The 21,550-nt window shown below is 42.5% G+C and overlaps 1 protein-coding gene across 1 annotated transcript in view; it reads right to left on the bottom strand.

Moving 5' to 3' along the window:
* Positions 1 to 17,196, bottom strand: part of LOC126188786 (carboxypeptidase B-like) — a 180,101-nt gene extending 162,905 nt beyond the window's left edge. The window contains exon 1 of the mRNA XM_049930399.1: positions 17,077 to 17,196. Coding sequence (XP_049786356.1) covers positions 17,077 to 17,153 — 77 coding nt within the window. The 5' untranslated portion in view covers positions 17,154 to 17,196. The remainder of the gene's footprint in view (positions 1 to 17,076) is intronic.
* Positions 17,197 to 21,550: the final 4,354 nt, after the last annotated feature.

The following is a 21,550-nucleotide window of genomic DNA, read 5'->3' as shown; positions in this document are numbered from 1 at the left end:
CGAACCAAAGACTGCGATTTATTGCGTCAACACTTACACGATGCAACAGATCTACTAAAGAGACTGAGTACACAACGGTTGTCCGTCCTCTTTTGGAGTACTGCTACACTGTACGGGGTCCGTACCAGGTAAGATTAACGGAGTACACCGAGAATGCTCAAAGAAGGGCAGCACGTTTTGTAATTATCGAGAAATAGGGGAGAGAGTGTCACGGACATGAAAGGAAAAACAGTATGCGTCATCAGGGAGCTCACAGGGTAAGACTTCCAGCACTGTTTCCAATCAATGGGAAATTCGCATGGAACGTTGCAGGGATAGAGGAGTGCACTATATTGAAGGAGACAATAACTGTATGTATGGTTCTGAAACAAAATGTTTTACAGCAATAGTTCCGTAATTTTATAGCCTCACTTCATATGGAATAGTACAAGAAGCAAGACGGAACAGCAAAAGAAAATAAATAAATAAATGGAAACGCGTATGGCATGATCGCTGGGTGCAAGTCATTCGGCAGGACGCCACTTCGGCGATTTGCGTGGCCCTGCTCTGTCACTGTCATCGAACTGGACAGAGGTGTCCCATAGTTTAACGTGGAATGCAAACCACGTGTCGTTCACGGCATTGAGGGGGCAAATTACATTTAAGGGATACTGAAAATTTCCGTCGTCAAACAGGGTCACAATACTGCGCAGCCGCGTTATGGCTTTTTATTTTGTATTTTTTAATTTCTTTAAAGACGCTACTCCTTTTTTATCGCCTGACTATGTATTTTTCTGGCTAAGTTTAGTCTTAAAAAAATAAAACAGCAGTCGAAGGTACCCGTACTTGGTACCGTCAAATTTCACCCTACCATAAAGAAACTGAACTATCTGTCTTTAGGCGTTGAACCTAAATACTCTCAAAAATCCTCCCAAGGAAATACCATCCCGGATTCTACATTTTTTACGTGATTATAATTAGTAAATGTGTACAAATGAAAATCCTATAAAACATAACGTTCAAAAAAGTTAATGAAAGGTCGTTTGTGCAACTTCAGCTACAAAGAATTTTTCTTCGAGAAGTGGTGCAGCCTGGTGTTTCATGTACACTGCTATTGGCGTTCCTGTATCCAGCGTTGCCGTATTCTGCTTTGGTAATGCCTCAGCGAATGCTGTACTCCATGAATATGCCAATTTCTTTTTTTTTTTTTTTCAAGTGCTAACGAGTCAGGACTTTCGGTCTTCAGTGTGGCGCTGCGTGGAACATCAGACTGCGCCCGATAATCCCCAACGAAAAGTCTGTGTAAATAAACTGTGGAGAGAGTACGGTACCCGAGCAGTTGCAGGCGCTTCATTCTGAAACAGCGCGACCGCTATGGTCGCAGGTTCGAATCCTGACTCGGGCATGGATGTGTGTGATGTCCTTAGGTTAGTTAGGTTTAAGTTCTACGAGGTGCATTCAAGTTCTAAGGCCTCCGGTTTTTTTTCTAATTAACTACTCACCCGAAATCGATGAAACTGGCGTTATTTCTCGACGTAATTGCCCTACAGACGTACACATTTTTCACAACGCTGACGCCATGATTCCATGGCAGCGGCGAAGGCTTCTTTAGGAGTCTGTTTTGACCACTGGAAAATCGCTGAGGCAATAGCAGCACGGCTGGTGAATGTGCGGCCACGGAGAGTGTCTTTAATTGTTGGAAAAAGCCAAAAGTCACTAGGAGCCAGGTCAGGTGAGTAGGGAGCATGAGGAATCACATCAAAGTTGTAATCACGAAGAAACTGTTGCGTAACGTTAGCTCTATGTGCGGGTGCGTTGTCTCGGTGAAACAGCAGCACCGAGCGAGGTGGTGCAGTGGTTAGACACTGGACTCGCATTCGGGAGGACGACGGTTCAATCCCGGGTCCGGCCATCCTGATTTAGGTTTTCCGTGATTTCCCTAAATCACTCCAGGCAAATGCCGGGATGGTTCCTCTGAAAGGGCACGGCCGAGTTCCTTCCCCATCCTTCCTTAATCCGATGAGACCGATGACCACGCTGTCTGGTCTGCTTCCCCAAACAACCAACACCCAATCGGTGAAACAGCACACGCGCAGCCCTTCCCGGACGTTTCTGTTGTAGTGCAGGAAGTAATTTGTTCTTCAAAACATTTTCGTAGGATGCACCTGTTACCGTAGTGCCCTTTGGAATGCAATGGGTAAGGATTACGCCCTCGCTGTCACAGAACATGGACACCATCATTTTTTCAGCACTGGCGGTTACCCGAAATTTTTTTGGTAGCGGTGAATCTGTGTGCTTCCATTGAGCCGACTGGCGCTTTGTTTCTGGATTGAAAAATGGCATCCACGTCTCATCCATTGTCACAACCGACGAAAAGAATGTTCCATTCATGCTGTCGTTGTGCGTCAACATTGCTTGGCAACATGCCACACGGGCAGCCATGTGGTCGTCCGTCAGCATTCGTGGCACCCACCTGGACGACACTTTTCGCATTTTCGGGTCACATGTAGGATTGTGTAAACAGAACCCACAGAAATGCCAACTCTGGAGGAGATCTGTTCAACAGTCATTCGGCGATCCCCCAAAACAATTCTCTCCAGTTTCTCGACCATGTCGTCAGACCGGCTTTTGCGAGCCCGAGGTTGTTGCGGTTTGTTGTCACATGATGTTCTGCTTTCATTAAACTGTCGAACTCACGAACGCACTTTCGACACATCCATAACTCCATCACCACATGTCTGCTTCAACTGTCGGTGAATTTCAATTGGTTTCACACCATGCAAATTCAGAAAACGAATGATTGCACGCTGTTCAAGTAAGGAAAACGTCGCCATTTTAAGTATTTAAAACAGTTCTCATTCTCGCTGCTGGCGGTAAAATTCCATCTCCCCTACGGTGCTGCCATCTCTAGGATGTATTGACAATGAACGTGGCCTCATTTTAAAACAATGCGCATGTTTCTATCTCTTTCCAGCCCGGAGAAAAAAAATCGTAGGCCTTAGAACTTGAATGCACCTTGTAGGGGACTGGTGACCTCAGATGTTAAGTCCCATATTGCTCAGAGCCATTTGAACCATTTGAGCCATAAAGTTCACGTGGAATGTCAGAGAGAGGAGAGTGTACAATTTGGTACTCCCTCTAATTACAATTTAAGAAAACTCTTCCCCGTCAGAACAGGCCTTGGGAGGCCCAGCGGTACCGACCGACCGCCGCGTCATCTCCAGCCCACAGGCGTCACTCGATTCGGATATGGAGGGACTTAGGGTGATCACACCCCTCTCCTGGCCGTATGCCAGTTTATGAGACCGGAGCCGCTACTTCTCAATCAAGTAGCTCCTCAGTGTGCCTCACAAGTCCCGAGTGCACCCTGCTTGTCAACATCGCTCGGCAGACCGGATGTGCACCCATCCAAGTGCTAGCCCAGCCCGACAGCGCTTAACTGCCGCGATCTGACGGGAACCGGTGTTACCCCTAAATACAATTTCCGGCCAAATAATAAGAACAAAAGGTGCTACGGATTACTTTAATTGAAAAGTATTTTGTAGCTGCTTAAAGATTTTTATCACTTGGGTTCGACCCTTACAGCAAGAAAAGCGGAGTCAAATATATTTAAGGCGCTTATTTACATTAGACGAAAGTAAGAACTTATAATTAATAAATGACAGTAATTCTATCTCAATAAATATAATATAAAATGATTTCGTCTTTCTTGAGCGTAATATTACACAGAAAATGCATAATCATGTTATGTACAGTATAATCATGTTATGCGCCTAATCCACACAATACGTATAATATCAACTTTATAGCTCAATGTTCATATAAAAATGGCTACAAAACGTGTTATAATGGATAGTTGATTCTAGTCACTTTTTAGCACCTTCATTCACTTCTGTGGTAGGCTACGTTTTCAGGTGATTGAAAAGACTTGTTACTGTCGATATGTAATATAATTCAGCAGTTTAGTGTAGCTGCCATTTTCTATTTCTAGACACAGAAAATGCCAGTCACAGTGGTGTGTTTCAAAAACAGAATGACCAAAAGAAAACTGCAAGCTTTCAACCAGTTTCCCAGATGGGAATTACACGCTGATCTGACACGCACCAAAGATGCCATGGGAATAGGGCAAAACGTGTCTTGGTAAAGACACCACAGAAAAGACGCTTTTCTTTTAAAATACTGCCTGTAATGTACAGTACAATTAATTCGATAATGACAACAAAACCTTTATGATTTACTGACGTATCAACTACGTGGTTTTCTTTCTGTCTTGTGACAGTTGCCTCTTATCTCAGGACCTACTCCAGACTGTTACCGAAAATATTAACCGACATTTGATTCTAAGCTTTAAGTAACACTTCTTCTCCGTTACAAAAACGGTCTACGTCCAGGCATCCTATCAACACGATCACGGTGCGTTTATCAGTAGAAGCAACGTTATTTCCCCCATCACGTACATTACTTCCGCAAAACTCGATGCAGACATGGATCTCCACAGCAGTCATCAAATGTGCTGATCTGGCGGGAACTGGTGTTATCACTGTGGCAAAGCCGTTGGCTTGCCTAACGGTACCGCATTTCAGCCGCGGTGGTCTAGCGGTTCTAGGAGCTCAGTCCGGAACCGCGCGGCTGCTGCGGTCGCACGTTCGAATCCTGCCTCGGGCATGGATGTGTGTGATGTCCTTAGGTTTAAGTAGTTCTAAGTTCTAGGGGACTGATGACCACAGATGTTAAGTCCCATAGTGCTCAGCGCCATTTGAACCATTTTCTTTTATTTTATTTTATTTTATTTTATTTTTTTTTTTTTTGGTACCGCATTTCCAAAGACTGCAATAGAGATTCTGCGGCACCAAACAAGTTATCTCTCGATCATCTATCACATATTGGAAGCTCACACGAATGTGAGAGGACGACGCGAACGTCAAAACGTCAGGATGGTTGCACAGCTATTTCCATGTCACACTGCCCAAGCTGTGGGGTGTACTCCGTAAAGACATGAAGGAAGCTTCATCGAACTGATAAACTATGTTTTCCATGTGTTGAACTGGAGGTACACTCAAGATAGAAAGCACCTCTGAGAAGTGGTTATGGCTTCAACCTCAGAAGCCAAGAAAATTCACTGAAGAGGTTTTTGGAAATTTACTCGAATATGAGAGTACAGAAAAGAAAGTCTCCTCCTGTTTTAAAAAGGATTTGTTACATCAAGAAATTCTTGTTTTGAACTTTTCACAGATGTGAAAAAAATGCTGGAAGAACCGCCAGACTGAATGAAGATTCCCTCGAAAGTGTCTGTTCCAGGATTCGTGGGCTTGGCGCATTTTAAAATCTACCCACGCACTTCGATGAGAAAAGCATGAAACGTCCCCTTAAAACAATTTATACATATGAAACGTCCCCTTCGAAACAATTTATACAAGACTATGCTTAACCTGACACACAATAATTTTAGCGCAACGCAATCTGACTTTCAGTAACCCCTACAAAACAATGGCCCTGACTAACTTTAACCTATACCTTTTACAAATCACCTACCTCACAAAAATCTTCGTTACTCAAGCTACTGCAAAACAGCGAGCGCCACTACTGCCAGCTAAATAAAAGATTCAAACTACTGAAGGTACTAACTACTGATAGGGATAGTTAGCAAATGAAAGATATTAATAGAGAACAAACAATGTATTTACCTTAATATTCATAATTGACATTCAGTCTTACAGATTATCAAAACTCCGCCATCTCTCTCCACACGTCCACCACTGCTGGCGGCTCACCTCCAACTGCGCAACGCTACGCGCTGTTCACATCCAGCTATAGCAGTTCATGACAACAATGGCAGGCAACAATGCAAACTAGCCACATACTGCACACAGCACAGCCAGTGATTTTCATACAGAGAGCGCTACGTAACGTTGCCAATAAGAAAACCATAAACATCAAACTTACATAAAGAAAACATAAACAGCCTACTTACATAGCCCCCATGCTCCCCACAAAAAATTTTACAAATTTTTTTGGGCAGTGGCCAATACAGATTTGAAAAAATTTTTCACAATTACAATAACAAAGATATCAAATGCACACACTTATTTATACAATGTTGGTCAACAGCTAAAATTTTTTCACAGTCCATAAAGACAGTCCTGATCGTTCATCATAGTAAAACTGCCTTTTCTTTTATCAAAGTCTGAGCAATAAAAGACAATGCACACGGAAGTAGTGGATTTCCATGCAGTCTTGAAGAAGTAGTGTTGTCCTTCCAACTGAAAGACAGTGCTGACTCTTGACATGCTGACAGGTAATGGGCCACAATGGAGCAAACCCACAGCAGAGTCAGTCGACGTTTTGAAGAAGATTGGTAGGTAGGTCATCACAGAGCAGACCCACTGCAGTCCTGGTAGAGAGTATTGGTGAGGCAGCAAAGGTGTAGACCCACTGTAGTCCTTGTAGAGATGGCCAGCAGCCATCTGCTGCGACTGTGCAGGTGCACAATCACCATCGAAGAATCTTGCAGAGAAGATAGCAAGTCCATAAACCATCACTTGTGCACGCACAAAGTTTTAGGAATTGTCTTTAGAACCAGCAACGCTGTTATCCAGTCCCTTGCTGAATTATCAACACACGTGCAAACACTATCAGTCCCTACTTCTCACATATTGTCCATATACTATGACCAACAGAAATGTGTGCAGTGAGATGGAACTTAAAAGTTACTTAATTTGATGAACTGCTGTCAATTACAATTTTATAACATAAGAATACAATGACAAAGGTACAAAATACATAATTAAAAACATAACAATACAGATAATATTTGTAGTGCAGGCTTTACAAAACAATAGAAATAAACATATACATCAGTGTTACAGGAATGATGACATGAGTACATACATAAAAGATCAGAATCACTTTTAAAAATTCAACTTCACACATGAGCATTAAAACAAAACAGAATAAATAAAGTCTAAGCATCTTTACAAAGAAAATAACAGAGTATTAGAAAAATTCTACAACATAGCTGTCATCAGCTAAACACATAAGGACAGGAAAAACACAAATACACACGGGTACCCAAACACATAGTGGGATAACACAAAAGGAAAGGACAGGGTTTGTTTTCAGTGTAACATTTGGTACTGCAGTCCACCCCACAACTTCATTCGATAGATCTTTCGTCTTATTTCAACATTTGTTTCCACCAAAAAAATCCTATCCAAGCATGCTTTCTGTATTTATATGTTCACATATTGCTTACCTCATCATTTATTTCCAAGAAAATCCTACCTATACCTCCTTCCTGTATTCTATTCATATTTCTTTCAAAATGATTATTTCTGATTGTACAACACTCATTTGGGCCCAAATCTTTTTTCATGTAACCTTGCAATGCATACTTTACCTATTCTCCATAGTCAGTTTCTTATATAGTCTACCCCCTCTTAAGCTAACTTAAATCTACTGAGCTCAGATATATATACCAAGGGACGAGGCAATGCAGCATCACAACAAATCAACACAAACAGAAATGACAAAAAATGCAAATTGGCAAAGCTAGCAGCATAAATTAGCAAAAGTCAAATTCAATAACACTATGCCTGGCAAACAGCAGCAACTTATACCTAAACATGACATAGCTCAAGCAGAAAAAATATTACAGTAAAAACAACAATGCAGACAAGGGAAATGCATATTCACATCTTAATGTCTATGTAATTAAAGTGGTCATCTTAATGTCTATGTAATTAAAGTGGTGCACCATAACAACTTATTGTAAAAAAAATATTACCATGTACTTGAAAAGAAAATTTTGTTTTACTGTTGCTAGTTCCTTCTTATTGTTCTTTCCTTTCCAAGTGCTCCTTTTTAAAGAATGTGGATCATAAAATAATTAATTAATAAATCTGTTGACAGAAAGAGTTCACATTAGCAAATGCATTTCATTTTATGAAAGCAATGCTGCAACACAGCTGGAAACCAGACATCAAATGAAATAAGCAACTATGAAAAGCAAAGCATAAAAATATCATTCAATAGTCATGTGGCATTTCGTAAGTCAGTAGCACACAACTCTTGGAGAAAGACACTTGTCATAATCAGGTGTGCAGATGTACGAATATTTCCCATCAATTCATAAGCATTTCAGTAATTAGCACAAAGTGCGAGTAATCATATGTTTTCAAGTAACGAGGGTGTCGCATTAGCGATGAAAGGCACACCCTAATGACTTGTTCTCCAGGTGTTTGACACAGCTGTGTGCCCACAACGCATTACAAAAATCATATGTTTTCAAGTAACGAGCGTGTCGCATTAGCGATGCCCTCTACAAAGGAATGTCAAAGGCACACCCTAATGGCTTGTTCTCCAGGTGTCTGACACAGCTGTGTGCCGATGACGCACGTGCAGGTGGTCACTTAACTTTCTTATGGAAATATTTACGACATTTTTCCGCTACAGAGACAGTCTCATATAAAAACATTTCACAGGTCAAGAATTTTATTGACATAAACATACCTCAACAGCATAATACACATCGTCGTCGTAAAAATAACATCATAACACCTCAGTCAAATGTCAAAAACGTAATAGCTTCCTGCAATAATTTCAAAACCTAAAGAAAATTCTCTGCTCATTTCAGTAGTGTCATCTACCTCAAACGTACTTTAAAAATTATGATCCCATACCAAATACATCATTCAAAGCTCTCATAGTATCACAATGGTTCCAAAAAAATATGAACAGTGCAAAAAGTACAGACAAAATACAATTTCTTAAGTGTGAAGTAATCCAACTCTGTAATTGCGTAAACATGTGTCACTGACGTAGTAAAAAGGATGTTTGTTTCTCTGTTAAATGATCAGATAGGTGTGTAATTTATGTGTTAGAGAAATATGGTACCGATGTGTAAAGTTGTATAAGCAAATACCATATTAGCTAGGGCTCCTTGTGCTTGCCAAACACATGGTACACAAAGTAGGCGTGTACCCCCCTGAGGTTTATTGTAATTATACCCTCAGGTGTTACAGATTACAGCAATGGAATGAAATGTATCACAAAAAACTTTCTGTGTAATTCAAAACTCTTTAAAAATAAATGTTTTACGTACAAAATTAATCACTCAAATACGTGTCCTGTAGCGCTAAATATGCGTCTTGCTGTTAGATAATCTCTGGGAAGTGTCGTAGTTATTGTCCTCCGAAAGCTAAGTTCTGCAGAAGTCAATGTACTTACCTCATGATACACAAAAGTGAAATGCTTTGCGTATAGATATCATACTTATTACGCTTATTGCCGTGATGAGGAAAGTACTGTGCTGTAACGTATTGTTGTCCTACGGAAAAGGCTGTCTCCTTGTAGCTGTACCACAAACATTACTACTAAAACATGTTTTACTTTCCAGAATAATACATAAAACTGTGGAGACATAAAACAGAAACACCGCAAAAGCAACATTGTAAATTGTCACTCATTAGTAGCGTCGTGATAAAATCGTGTAGCTGTCAAAGAAACCACTGTGTCATCTGGTATTTCACAGAAAGCACCTCAAATCCAGAATCCACTCGTAAGCAAACCAAAATGTTGCATGTTAACAGTTTCTTAAGTCTGACAAAGCATACTAGAAATGTGAAGTGAAAAGTTTTATGGCAAAGACAAAGTTAAAAGCAGATTATCTTTCAATAAACGGTTTTACATGTGAAATGTGGTGTAAACCTTTTGCTCTTCTCAGTACGCAGAGTTTCAAATTGAATGCAATTATCATGCGGTATTCGTCCGTAAAGAATACGGGAATTTTGCTCAAGGTTAGCGTCAATGTCATTTTTCTCGGAGCCAGCCGGCGCACGCAGCTGCCTGCGGTGCGAGTCATTGTCTGTTTCTTTGTTGGCGCGCGCCGTTACTGGGATTAGGAGGCCTAACTTCCACAAATTCGCCTTGCCGAGAGGGCCCGGCTCTGTTTAAAACTCGCCAGTTCTGATGCAGTTCAGGTCTGTCGTTACGATCATATCGTCTGTCGTCATGTCGGTAGATTCGATAGTTTCTTTCTTGTCGGTCATGTGGTGGAGAATTTCTGCCTGAGTCGTAACTGCGTGCTGGACCGTTGCGTCTAAAGTTATTCTGTCTCCCTTGATAATAGTTATTTTGGTTCCCATATTGTCTGTTTCTCTGATTGTCTCTGTGATAGTCATTACCGCGGAAAGGTGATCTTTCCCTGTAACTATTACTCTGCCAGTGGTTATCATATGGGTGGTGTCTGTTTTGGTCACGATTTACGTTGTAAGAATAGGTTTGTCGTGGCCATTTATTGTTTCTGTCGTCACGGAATTGTGACGGATGTGACCTGTAGTGATTGTTTTCCTGTTTTCGCATCCCGCGACTGTCTGTGTCAATTTCCAGTTCTTGTAACAGTCCCTGAAAAGCTTCAATGTCGTCTTTGCAACGTCCTGCCAAAATAATATGTCGTAAATGTTCAGGCAGTTTGATTAAGCAAATGCGGATGAGTTCTGAGGGGCTGTATGGGTTTGACAGGTACTGATTCTTGTGCAACATGTCTTCAAAATATTTGACAAGACTGGAAAATTCAGATTGTTCAAAGTGTTTCATCATCATGATGCTATGTTTTACGCGATCTTGTGTAGCTTGTGACCAATATGCTGAGAGGAACGCATGGTAAAATTCTCCTTCACTGTGACAATCGTGAATGACCGATCGCATTCTTACAGCTGGTTCATTTTCTAAGTAGCCACACATAAATTCTAATCTGTGTTCTAATGACCAGTTGGGAGGAAAACAATGAGAGAATTGATGGAGCCACGCTTGTGGATGAATGTCGTTGGCAGAATTCTTGAATGTTTTGAATTTACGTGTAGTAATGAACAGCTTATAGTCAAAATCATCATGTCGGCGAGTCACATATCGGTCATTGTTACGTCGTTTCGGCGGTTCCATCTCAAAATTCGGTGTACCTTGCCAATTTCTTTCATAATTACCGAAATGCCCTGTGCTATTATTTTGTGGCTTTTCCGTATTTCTAAGTTCCTCTTCCCGTGTTGGAGCGCGAGTATCCTCTGAAATATGTAATTCTTGTATTACCTGTGTCAACTGCTCTTGTACTTCCCGGATTTCTATTTTGTACTGTGTATTGATTTGATTTTGATTTTGTTTGAATTTTCTAATTTGTTCATAGTCTTCTGTGTCAGTGAAGGCTACGGGTCTTGTGTCATTCAGATCATCATCTACCTTTGTAGATAAGTTAGTGACCTGATCCGAAAGTTCGGCTACTTTCTCCGATAGTGAACACATTTCCTCAGTGTGTTTTTCTGAACCAAGTTTCAGAGTGTCCATTTGTGTTGAAATCGAATCTACTGTGTTCTTTAAGTTTTCCTGAGTTTTTGCCAGTTGCGTAACCGAATCGGTAGATGCAACTGAGTCAATTTTAGCCCACAAGGTCTCATGATTTTCATGAACAATGATTTGCAGCTCTTTTATGGCTGCTTCGTGATTCTGTAATACATTCTCATGACGCGAAAAAATAGGTTGAAAATGCTCACAAATTTGTGTTTTTACGTCATTACAGACTTTCTGACATTTCGATTCTATTTTATGTAACTCAGTAGTTAAATCTTCACGTGTTTGTTCAAGCATATGTTCCACTGAGTCTAACTTTTGAAGCTTTTGTTCCATTGTGTCTAACTTTAGAAGATTTTGTTCCATTGTGTCTAACTTTTGAAGATTTTGTCCCATCTGTCTCTGATTTTGTTCCATTTGTTGCATTAATTGCAATAATAATGTATTAGTGTCTGGAATCTGTTTCTCTATGCTTTTTGGCAGTGCGTTTTCACCGGCAGCATTCACATTTTGACAAGCAGAAAATGTGTCTTGACTCATTTGAGAAAACGGTGAGGACGCAAAACCTGAATCTACAGTATTTGCAAAATTGTGTCCTGTCATTTCGGATTCCTGAGGCGAGCTGTTGCCGACCGATCGATCGATAATGCTTCCCTGTTCACTACCTGTTTCACTGCCTACGCCATTGTCTGACGCCCGCTCCATTTCCCTATGCACAGTTACCAAATTACTACTTTGAACATTAGTTAACTCATTATATGGTGGGGCCAACACACTGCTTTCGTCTTCACTGTCATTTCTCATTTTACTTTGGAGCCTAGTGTTACGTTTTTCACACGCCATTATTGTCACAATATTTCACACAATAACACAGAAAAGCACAATTTGAATAGCAAAAATAAGAGAACACATTAACATAGCACTGAAAATAATATCTAGTTAATTGCAGCAGCGAAATACTTGGCGCAAAGCTACATGCATGCCACAACTGTTTTACTGTACAACAATGAAAGACTGCAACTACAAAGGAGATTCTCTCTACAATTACGCACTAGCAATAAACAAAAGCTACACTAAATACACAAACTACAAGAAAAAATCAGAAGATTCCAGTGAGGTATCCTGGCAGGGTCGCCATATGAAACGTCCCCTTAGAACAATTTATACAAATGAAACGTCCACTTAGAACAATTTATACAAGACTATGCTTAACCTGACACACAATAATTTTAGCGCAACGCAATCTGACTTTCAGTAACCCCTACAAAACAATGGCCCTGACTAACTTTAACCTATACCTTTTACAAATCACCTACCTCACAAAAATCTTCGTTACTCAAGCTACTGCAAAACAGCGAGCGCCACTACTGCCAGCTAAATAAAAGATTCAAACTACTGAAGGTACTAACTACTGATAGGGATAGTTAGCAAATGAAAGATATTAATAGAGAACAAACAATGTATTTACCTTAATATTCATAATTGACATTCAGTCTTACAGATTATCAAAACTCCGCCATCTCTCTCCACACGTCCACCACTGCTGGCGGCTCACCTCCAACTGCGCAACGCTACGCGCTGTTCACATCCAGCTATAGCAGTTCATGACAACAATGGCAGGCAACAATGCAAACTAGCCACATACTGCACACAGCACAGCCAGTGATTTTCATACAGAGAGCGCTACGTAACGTTGCCAATAAGAAAACCATAAACATCAAACTTACATAAAGAAAACATAAACAGCCTACTTACAAGCAGAGTACCCCTACTGATACTTGGTGGCAATGCGACGAATATACCTTTGTCCCTTGGTGTTTCCACTGCAGAAAATAAACATTAAAATTCTACAAAGGAACATTGGGTGAATTCGAGAATTTTATTTCTAGTTAGTGTTAACAATGTAGCTGACATGTCACATGACGATATTTCGGGTGAAGAAGATTTACTTGCAGGTCGGGATCTTAGTGATGCAGTGAGCTACAGTGAAGACGTTACTCACGATATTTTAAAGTACTTGGCGGGATACATTACATTCAAGTACAAAAGCATCGATATTTCATTACAGTAGCAAAATGCCTTGTCGGTGCAAAGTTAACAGCTTAATAACATTGGATAAATGTCCCTTCCTAAGATAGGCTTCTTCCTCCACCGTCCGAATAGTTTGCCGCAATATGAGATCTAGAGATTATTTTTGCATCTTTTCGAGGGACAATTATTTCGCTTTGCTAACACATGATAGAATTATTAGCAGCACTAGTACAATCAATATTTCCCACGATCGAATAGAAAGTCATTGACTTGGACGCAAAAACGAGATCTTTCATCCGCATCGTTTTTTTATGTAACAGAGCCAAATGAGATGCAATGAAGAGGGTTTCGACGAAAAGAAATGCTGTCTGGACTGCGTCGTCTTCAGCAACTTAGAGTAAAATTTTCTGTATCAACATCAGATGGTAATATTTGTCATCTCTATAGTAATATTCTCGAAATGTGTCTTAACTAAAGTAGTTTTTAAAAAACTGTAAAACATTCAGTTCTTAAACTGGAAGGATTAGAAGCATTCATGTGCAACTAATTTTGGGTATTGAAAAATGTTGTTCTGAGTGCTTTTTCAGCTTAAAATATCCTTTCGAATATTTCATGTACTAATTCTTTTTGTCCACCTATAACACCACCAATGAGATACACCACATCGAATGAAGAGACGCGAAGAAATTGTTTTACTGCGTGAGAATCTCATCAGCCTTGCGCGACTGCGCGAGCGCTGGCAGCCAAGTGCTGTAACGCGTCTGTGACAAATTAGGGCGTAACCTCCAGAATGGCCTACTTTTCTAGTCTACGTACGCCGACACTGACGCCACCTCCCAGTAAAGCCGTCGGCACACGGACCGTATTGTCGAACGTTAACGTTGAGCGTGCCAAGTTCGACGTGCTGCTGAACGCTCAGGAACGATGCAACTTGTGCATACCGTACGTGGGCCCCAACGTGGGGTACGCGATCGCAACGCACTCCAGCGGCAGGTGAGGTGTGTTTCTAGTTCGTAAATCACACTGTTTACTCAACGGACGCACGTAAATGTCTGTTAGCTCTATTACAACGCACATTTCCTCCATCGTCCACGAAAAGGAAAGTACCATGTCCAATCAATAAGGACACCCACTTATAAAAGTTCCATTACAAACAGTGCGGTGCAAATTTGGAATACTTATCTACATAAGATAAACATTATTTCATCATTCCCACATTTAAAAAAAAATGTTCAGATGTATGTGAAATCTTATGGGACTGAACTGCTAAGGTCATCAGTCCCTAAGCTTACACACTACTCAACCTAAATTATCAGAAGGACAAACACACACACACACATGCCCGAGGGAGGACTCGAACCTCCGCCGGGACCAGCCGCACAGTCCATGACTGCAGCGCCTGAGACCGCACGGATAATCCCGCGCGGTTCCCACATTTTAGTAAAACCCCAAGGTCAGTCCTACTTGATCACTGTTCCTACCCAGTAGCAGAATCTTTGCAACATGTGAATTACGAAGCGTAATAGAAAAAGGAGCAAAATATTATACAAGTAGCGCAAGCTGGCCTGTAGATTAAGCCAATCGAACAAAGTCATTCCTCAAGAAAGGTGAACTTATATTTATATAACATCAAATATTATTGCATATACTTACATTAAACTAATAATAAAGTATCAGAACCCAATAAAAACGCGAATGTTAGGGGAAAAAAATTGGATGTGTTGAGACGCGAACCACTGCCTCAACAAATACTTATTACGCTAAACCAACAACACGCTTCTTATAATTAATCATATTGTTTTAACCCTTGATAAAAACGTTAATCGTAGATAATTATGTTACTATTTGAAATTATAACAAATTGTACCATGAACAATGCTTTTTGTGTGGATCTTCAGTGTGTCGCTGACATCAAACAGACTACTCTCATAATATGCAAGTTACAATAGTTCTTTTGCCACGAATACGATGTTTCTCATTATTTTATTGGAACGAATCACACAACTAACAACGGGTTTTCCAGTTATTCTCAATTTGCTGGTGCTCAGAAACTGCATATATACATATAGGCTTGAAATGAATGCCAATATGGCGCATCACAACACAGTAGTCAAGGGAGACGGCGCGCCTGTGACGTAGGTGGCGTTGTGCGTTGGTCAGCGCTCAGACGCATGCTCTGCAAGTTCGGAAAGACTCCCGAACGGGCTATTCCACGCTATGACGTCAGAAACTCGGCACGCTCAACGTTCGGATGCACGGTGCGTGTGTCGACGGCTTAAGCATCTACACTCCTGGAAATTGAAATAAGAACACCGTGAATTCATTGTCCCAGGAAGGGGAAACTTTATTGACACATTCCTGGGGTCAGATACATCACATGATCACACTGACAGAACCACAGGCACATAGACACAGGCAACAGAGCATGCACAATGTCGGCACTAGTACAGTGTATATCCACCTTTCGCAGCAATGAAGGCTGCTATTCTCCCATGGAGACGATCGTAGAGATGCTGGATGTAGTCCTGTGGAACGGCTTGCCATGCCATTTCCACCTGGCGCCTCAGTTGGACCAGCGTTCGTGCTGGACGTGCAGACCGCGTGAGACGACGCCTCATCCAGTCCCAAACATGCTCAATGGGGGACAGATCCGAAGATCTTGCTGGCCAGGGTAGTTGACTTACACCTTCTAGAGCACGTTGGGTGGCACGGGATACATGCGGACGTGCATTGTCCTGTTGGAACAGCAAGTTCCCTTGCCGGTCTAGGAATGGTAGAACGATGGGTTCGATGACGGTTTGGATGTACCGTGCACTATTCAGTGTCCCCTCGACGATCACCAGTGGTGTACTGCCAGTGTAGGAGATCGCTCCCCACACCATGATGCCGGGTGTTGGCCCTGTGTGCCTCGGTCGTATGCAGTCCTGATTGTGGCGCTCACCTGCACGGCGCCAAACACGCATACGACCATCATTGGCACCAAGGCAGAAGCGACTCTCATCGCTGAAGACGACACGTCTCCATTCGTCCCTCCATTCACGCCTGTCGCGACACCACTGGAGGCGGGCTGCACGATGTTGGGGCGTGAGCGGAAGACGGCCTAACGGTGTGCGGGACCGTAGCCCAGCTTCATGGAGACGGTTGCGAATGGTCCTCGCCGATACCCCAGGAGCAACAGTGTCCCTAATTTGCTGGGAAGTGGCGGTGCGGTCCCCTACGGCATTGCGTAGGATCCTACGGTCTTGGCGTGCATCCGTGCGTCGCTGCGGTCCGGTCCCAGGTCGATGGGCACGTGCACCTTCCGCCGACCACTGGCGACAACATCGATGTACTGTGGAGACCTCACGCCCCACGTGTTGAGCAATTCGGCGGTACGTCCACCCGGCCTCCCGCATGCCCACTATACGCCCTCGCTCAAAGTCCGTCAACTGCACATACGGTTCACGTCCACGCTGTCGCGGCATGCTACCAGTGTTAAAGACTGCGATGGAGCTCCGTATGCCACGGCAAACTGGCTGACACTGACGGTGGCGGTGCACAAATGCTGCGCAGCTAGCGCCATTCGACGGCCAACACCGCGGTTCCTGTTGTGTCCGCTGTGCCGTGCGTGTGATCATTGCTTGTACAGCCCTCTCGCAGTGTCCGTAGCAAGTATGGTGGGTCTGACACACCGGTGTCAATGTGTTCTTTTTTCCTTTTCCAGGAGTGTAGTAACAACACGAGACTCACCCCCGGTAGGAGAACGCGGCCGCTGCCGATGCCAGCAGCGCCGCCAGCGGCAGAAGGTGCAGTCCAGAACCGCGCATCGCAGTCTGCTGCTGTATGTCTCTCTGGCGCTGTTGGCGACACTTGACGGTATTTATAGTCGGCCATGTCAGCACCGAGCGCGCAACGCAGAACGAAGGCGCCGCCTCCTAAATCTTCCGCGAGTCGTGTGTTCGACTTCAGCCAACGACCCTTAGGTAAAGTGTAGACTGAGACGCTTATAGCACGTGTGAAAGGACACGACTCTGCAGCGCGACGCGCACGTTCCCGCATGTGCCAACACTTGACAGTATTTATAGTTGGCCCTATCAGCACGGAGCGCGCAACGCTGAAGTCAAGCATCAATCTCCTAAATCTTCCGCCAGTCGTGTATTCGACTTCAGCCAACGACCCTTAGGCAAAACGTAGACTGAGACGCGTATAGCACGTGTGAAATGACACGACTGCAGTTCAATGCGCACGTTCCTTTGAGAGGTGGCATGCCTTTACGATGCACACAGTGACTTGCCCCCTCTCATATTTATATCTTACTCTGAGTAATTCGATTTGGGGAAGTATAGTCGAGTATGGTCATTAAAAGGCTAATATTGTGAACTCGGAAGATATGAATATTTTCCGCTCTAATTGCATGCGGCGAAAAGTTGCTATTCACATGCGGATTTCCCACGCAGCGTCTCTCATCACCCGGGTGGTCCGGTGACAGGGCGGTTCTGCTGGTCTTGAAAGGGTTATGCCGACGGGTGCCAGAGAATAGAGTGGATGCGGTCCAGACGCCGACATTGTCATAAGAGCGGGAGCAACATGCCCCCAGGGGCCTGAAGGAGCGACTGGGGTTAGAGATTCCGTTACTTCGCAGAAACTTAGTGGCAACACTTTCTGACGGGCTACCAGCGAGGCGTGCGAATGACTTGTGTTCCCAGACAGTCTTCGCGGGCAAATTCCCGCGTTTTCTGCAAAATCATAACTGTGATTGGCTTGCGCAGGGGATATCTCCGTGACGTAGCAAAATCGGCGCAGGAATTGTCGCCAAGTATCTCCATTGGTGGAATAGCAGTGCTTCGGCAATAGAGTGGAATTTTCCGCCGGTTTTTGAGTTGCTGATTGGCGCGTTCAACCACAGCCTCTGTTGTTGGGGCGCTAATGTTTTGTGTTCGCCTTGTACAGGCACTCTAGAAAGAGTCGGCTCTCGCCTTTCGGTCGGAGTAGGTTACAACACTGACTCTCGCTGCTCTGGACAGCCTGCCTTTCGTTGGCTGTGTAATATAATTTTATTTTAATTGTAACTGTTTGACGAAGATGCTGAAGTTTCGACTTCAACCTAACTTTCCGAGTACAGTTGGCATTTGAGTGTTCAGTGTACAAGTGGCCTGTGTTGCCAGTCTTGAGCATTTTTGGCTAAAGTTAACTATATCGGAATTACTGTGTGACTTCGCTTGCTAAAATCAATCACTGTACCGTCAGTGATTGTGTGGCGAGCCGTCTACGTCTCCCTCAGAGGCACATTTGTATTGCTAGGAAGTCTTTAGTCTGGAACAATCACACCAGGATAATTTGTTTCGGGCTATACTCGCGACATTATCATCATCACGATGGGACGTCGAAGCAACCAGCCATCGCCTCCAGCACACCAGATCGTGTGCGCCTTCGGTACACCAGATCGTGTGCTTGCAGTTAAGAAGACAACTTGGTAATGCATGTCCGCAGCACCGGCAGATTAGGGAATTTTGCTATGTGATAATCAGAGCTCAGCAGAGAACGCCTGTTCCCGTCTTTCCTAACGTGGTTCTGTCTTGGATGTTCATTGTCTGAGTTCACTACCGTAACAGCAATTAATGTTGGGTTGGGTGGGTGTTTCTATTAAGATTTGAGTTGCAAGGAATTGGCTCCACATACCACTTGGTCATAAATGTCACAAGCTAGTTTATGGTCAACTTCACCTTCAGAGCATTTATTTGAGTATCCAATTTGACGTATTGTAAATGTTTCATGTGTTTTGTTTAACATTTTGAGTTTAGCTATAATAAATCAAATTGTTATTCTGGACAGAACTTTCATTCTGTAGATCGGTGCAGCACTCCTTTCATTTCTCACCATGTTAATGAAACTTTCCTTTATCCAATTAAATTATTGCAGGTGCCAAACTCTTTTCTACTCCACTTGCAGGGTTGATTACAGTCAGTTCACTTTTCTCCTTAATCCATGTGCAACAGCAAAAGTCGGAGTTAGAAAAGGGGGGCTTAGATCATCATTTCCATATGAAGATTCTAGACGAATTTAGTGTTGAATACACTGCTAGCCCCGGCACCTCTCACCTTCACATGCAGGCAGATCCTGCGGATATTGAGGCGGGAAGCATCTGTGTCCGCACCTGTTGGCGACGCGCAGCGCTGACAGAATCGAAGCACAAACCCTGTAACTTATCTCAAACTATTTTACAGGAACAATTCAGTAAAAATATTTATTTTTTCGTTACTTCTAACTTCGTGTGTCAGTTCCATGGTGACGTGACCGCCATCTCGCTAATGGTCGTACTTATTGCGATACATACAGTTACTTAAGACACTGTGTAAAATTGGAAAAGTTTGCAATGGAAATTAGGGGTCACAATCATTTTGCGTTTGGTACATCTGTTGCTGCATACGAAATTTAGCTAACATACTGAATTTTTCTTTGTAGTTGGAAGGAGGTATTTATCTGTCTTTGATCTTGAGAACATGGATCCTATATAGCTCGTAAACTCCAGGTTGCATAAACCGGTCAAGATAGCGAAGCGAGATTTTGGAGAATAATAGCATACAAAGAAGAAAGTATCTTGAGAAATCGTTAACACAAGGAAATTTCTTGTCTACAGCCGTATAGCAGAAGTTACTGTTTTTATTTATTTCAATTCAGTACAGTAATTTTTAAGAGTCATCGACAGATACTGAAAAGAGGATATCCTAGTACGAAAATAAACATGACATTTATCCTCTTGTGTTACTGCAAACGGACAGAACAAGGTCTTCCAGAACCTATTGACCTCTCTAGTCCCCAGTTGCTTGTTTAATGAGACGCTGATCCACAATTCTGTCCCAAAAGCCGCTACTAGGAGATATGTGGTCATTGAGAAACAGAAGCCATTGATCCACCGCACAACACGATGGTCAGTCCACAGCCAGCAGCTGAGAACAATGTGCGCGAAACGAAAGTGGAAGCTAGCCAGGCGTGCTTTGTTCGTTGAAGAGTTCGTATCGTCGAAAAACATTGGCGTGAACGTGGCAGCAATACATATTAATAAATTAAATATATCACTGTACTTTTTTCAGGACACTCATACTTTCAGAATAATACCGACTACATTCGTCGTTGGGATAACCTATCGTGTAGTTAGTTAAGTGATGCTGACACCATGTATGCAACCTCTGAAATTCTTTTTATCATTACTACGTGTCAATTAAAACACTGTCCTTCATGGGGGTTTCCTATTATTTCTATATTACAGTGAAATGTAATGTCCACATGCGTATAGTATAATGTCTGTTATTACAATCCATATCCAAGTATTGTATACCGGTACTATGAGCAGATGTGAAGACTGCCCAATCACAGTCTGTAATACAGCTCACTTAAAAGCAACAGAAATGGGATAAAACTCGGGTTTAAATGTAGGGGGGAGTGGACTAGAAGTTACCGAGGTAAATTGTTCCGGTTGGAATAACTCCGCGAGGGAAAGAGATGTGAATATGAAGTAAACACGTCGTGAAATGAAACCCCATAGCCCACCGACGGTAGCCATCATAACAGTATAATGGTCCCTGGAACACTGGAACGACCACAGCACGTGCGCCGCTGTTTGACATAAGTAAATATTTTGATATTAGGTATTTTTTATGTAAGGATTTATCTACAGTATTGGTACACAATGCGTAAATTACATATGTTTCTGGACGCAACCAATATCTTGCTTTAATTCAACATGTGTGATTGGGGCTACATGTTCCGTTTTTGGGGGGCACGTTGTGACCTCGGAACAACATGCCCCAATTTATGCATCTGAAATTGTAAACATTAATACAGATAAGTGATAAATTGTTGATTCACCAGGGTCATCAGGGGTTGCTAATCGGCCTGGATCTTCTGGTGTCGTAGAACAACAACTTGGAGATGAAGACTAATTCTCTCCAAAAGCAGGGCGTCCTTTTCCGAAGGCACCACCAAGGATTGTAACAAACAACATGTTCTAGAAAAACCGCTATTTTAACCGATACTCCAGCAAAACAAACCTCAGCAGAAGAGCAAAGCAATAAAAGGAAAGTGAACATCAACAGTGAAAAAGTGAGAAAAAATAAAGAAAAGGGAAAGGTAAAACAACACAAGAAAATGGGAAAGGGAAAGGAAAAGTCTGTTAAACGACAAGTTTTACAAACGAGTAGTGAAAGGTCTGAGGGTGAAGAGGACA

This window comes from Schistocerca cancellata, chromosome 5 (assembly GCF_023864275.1).
Source record: "Schistocerca cancellata isolate TAMUIC-IGC-003103 chromosome 5, iqSchCanc2.1, whole genome shotgun sequence".
In the NCBI taxonomy this organism is placed as follows: Eukaryota; Metazoa; Arthropoda; class Insecta; order Orthoptera; family Acrididae; genus Schistocerca; species Schistocerca cancellata.
This window is presented reverse-complemented; position numbering and strand designations above follow the sequence as displayed.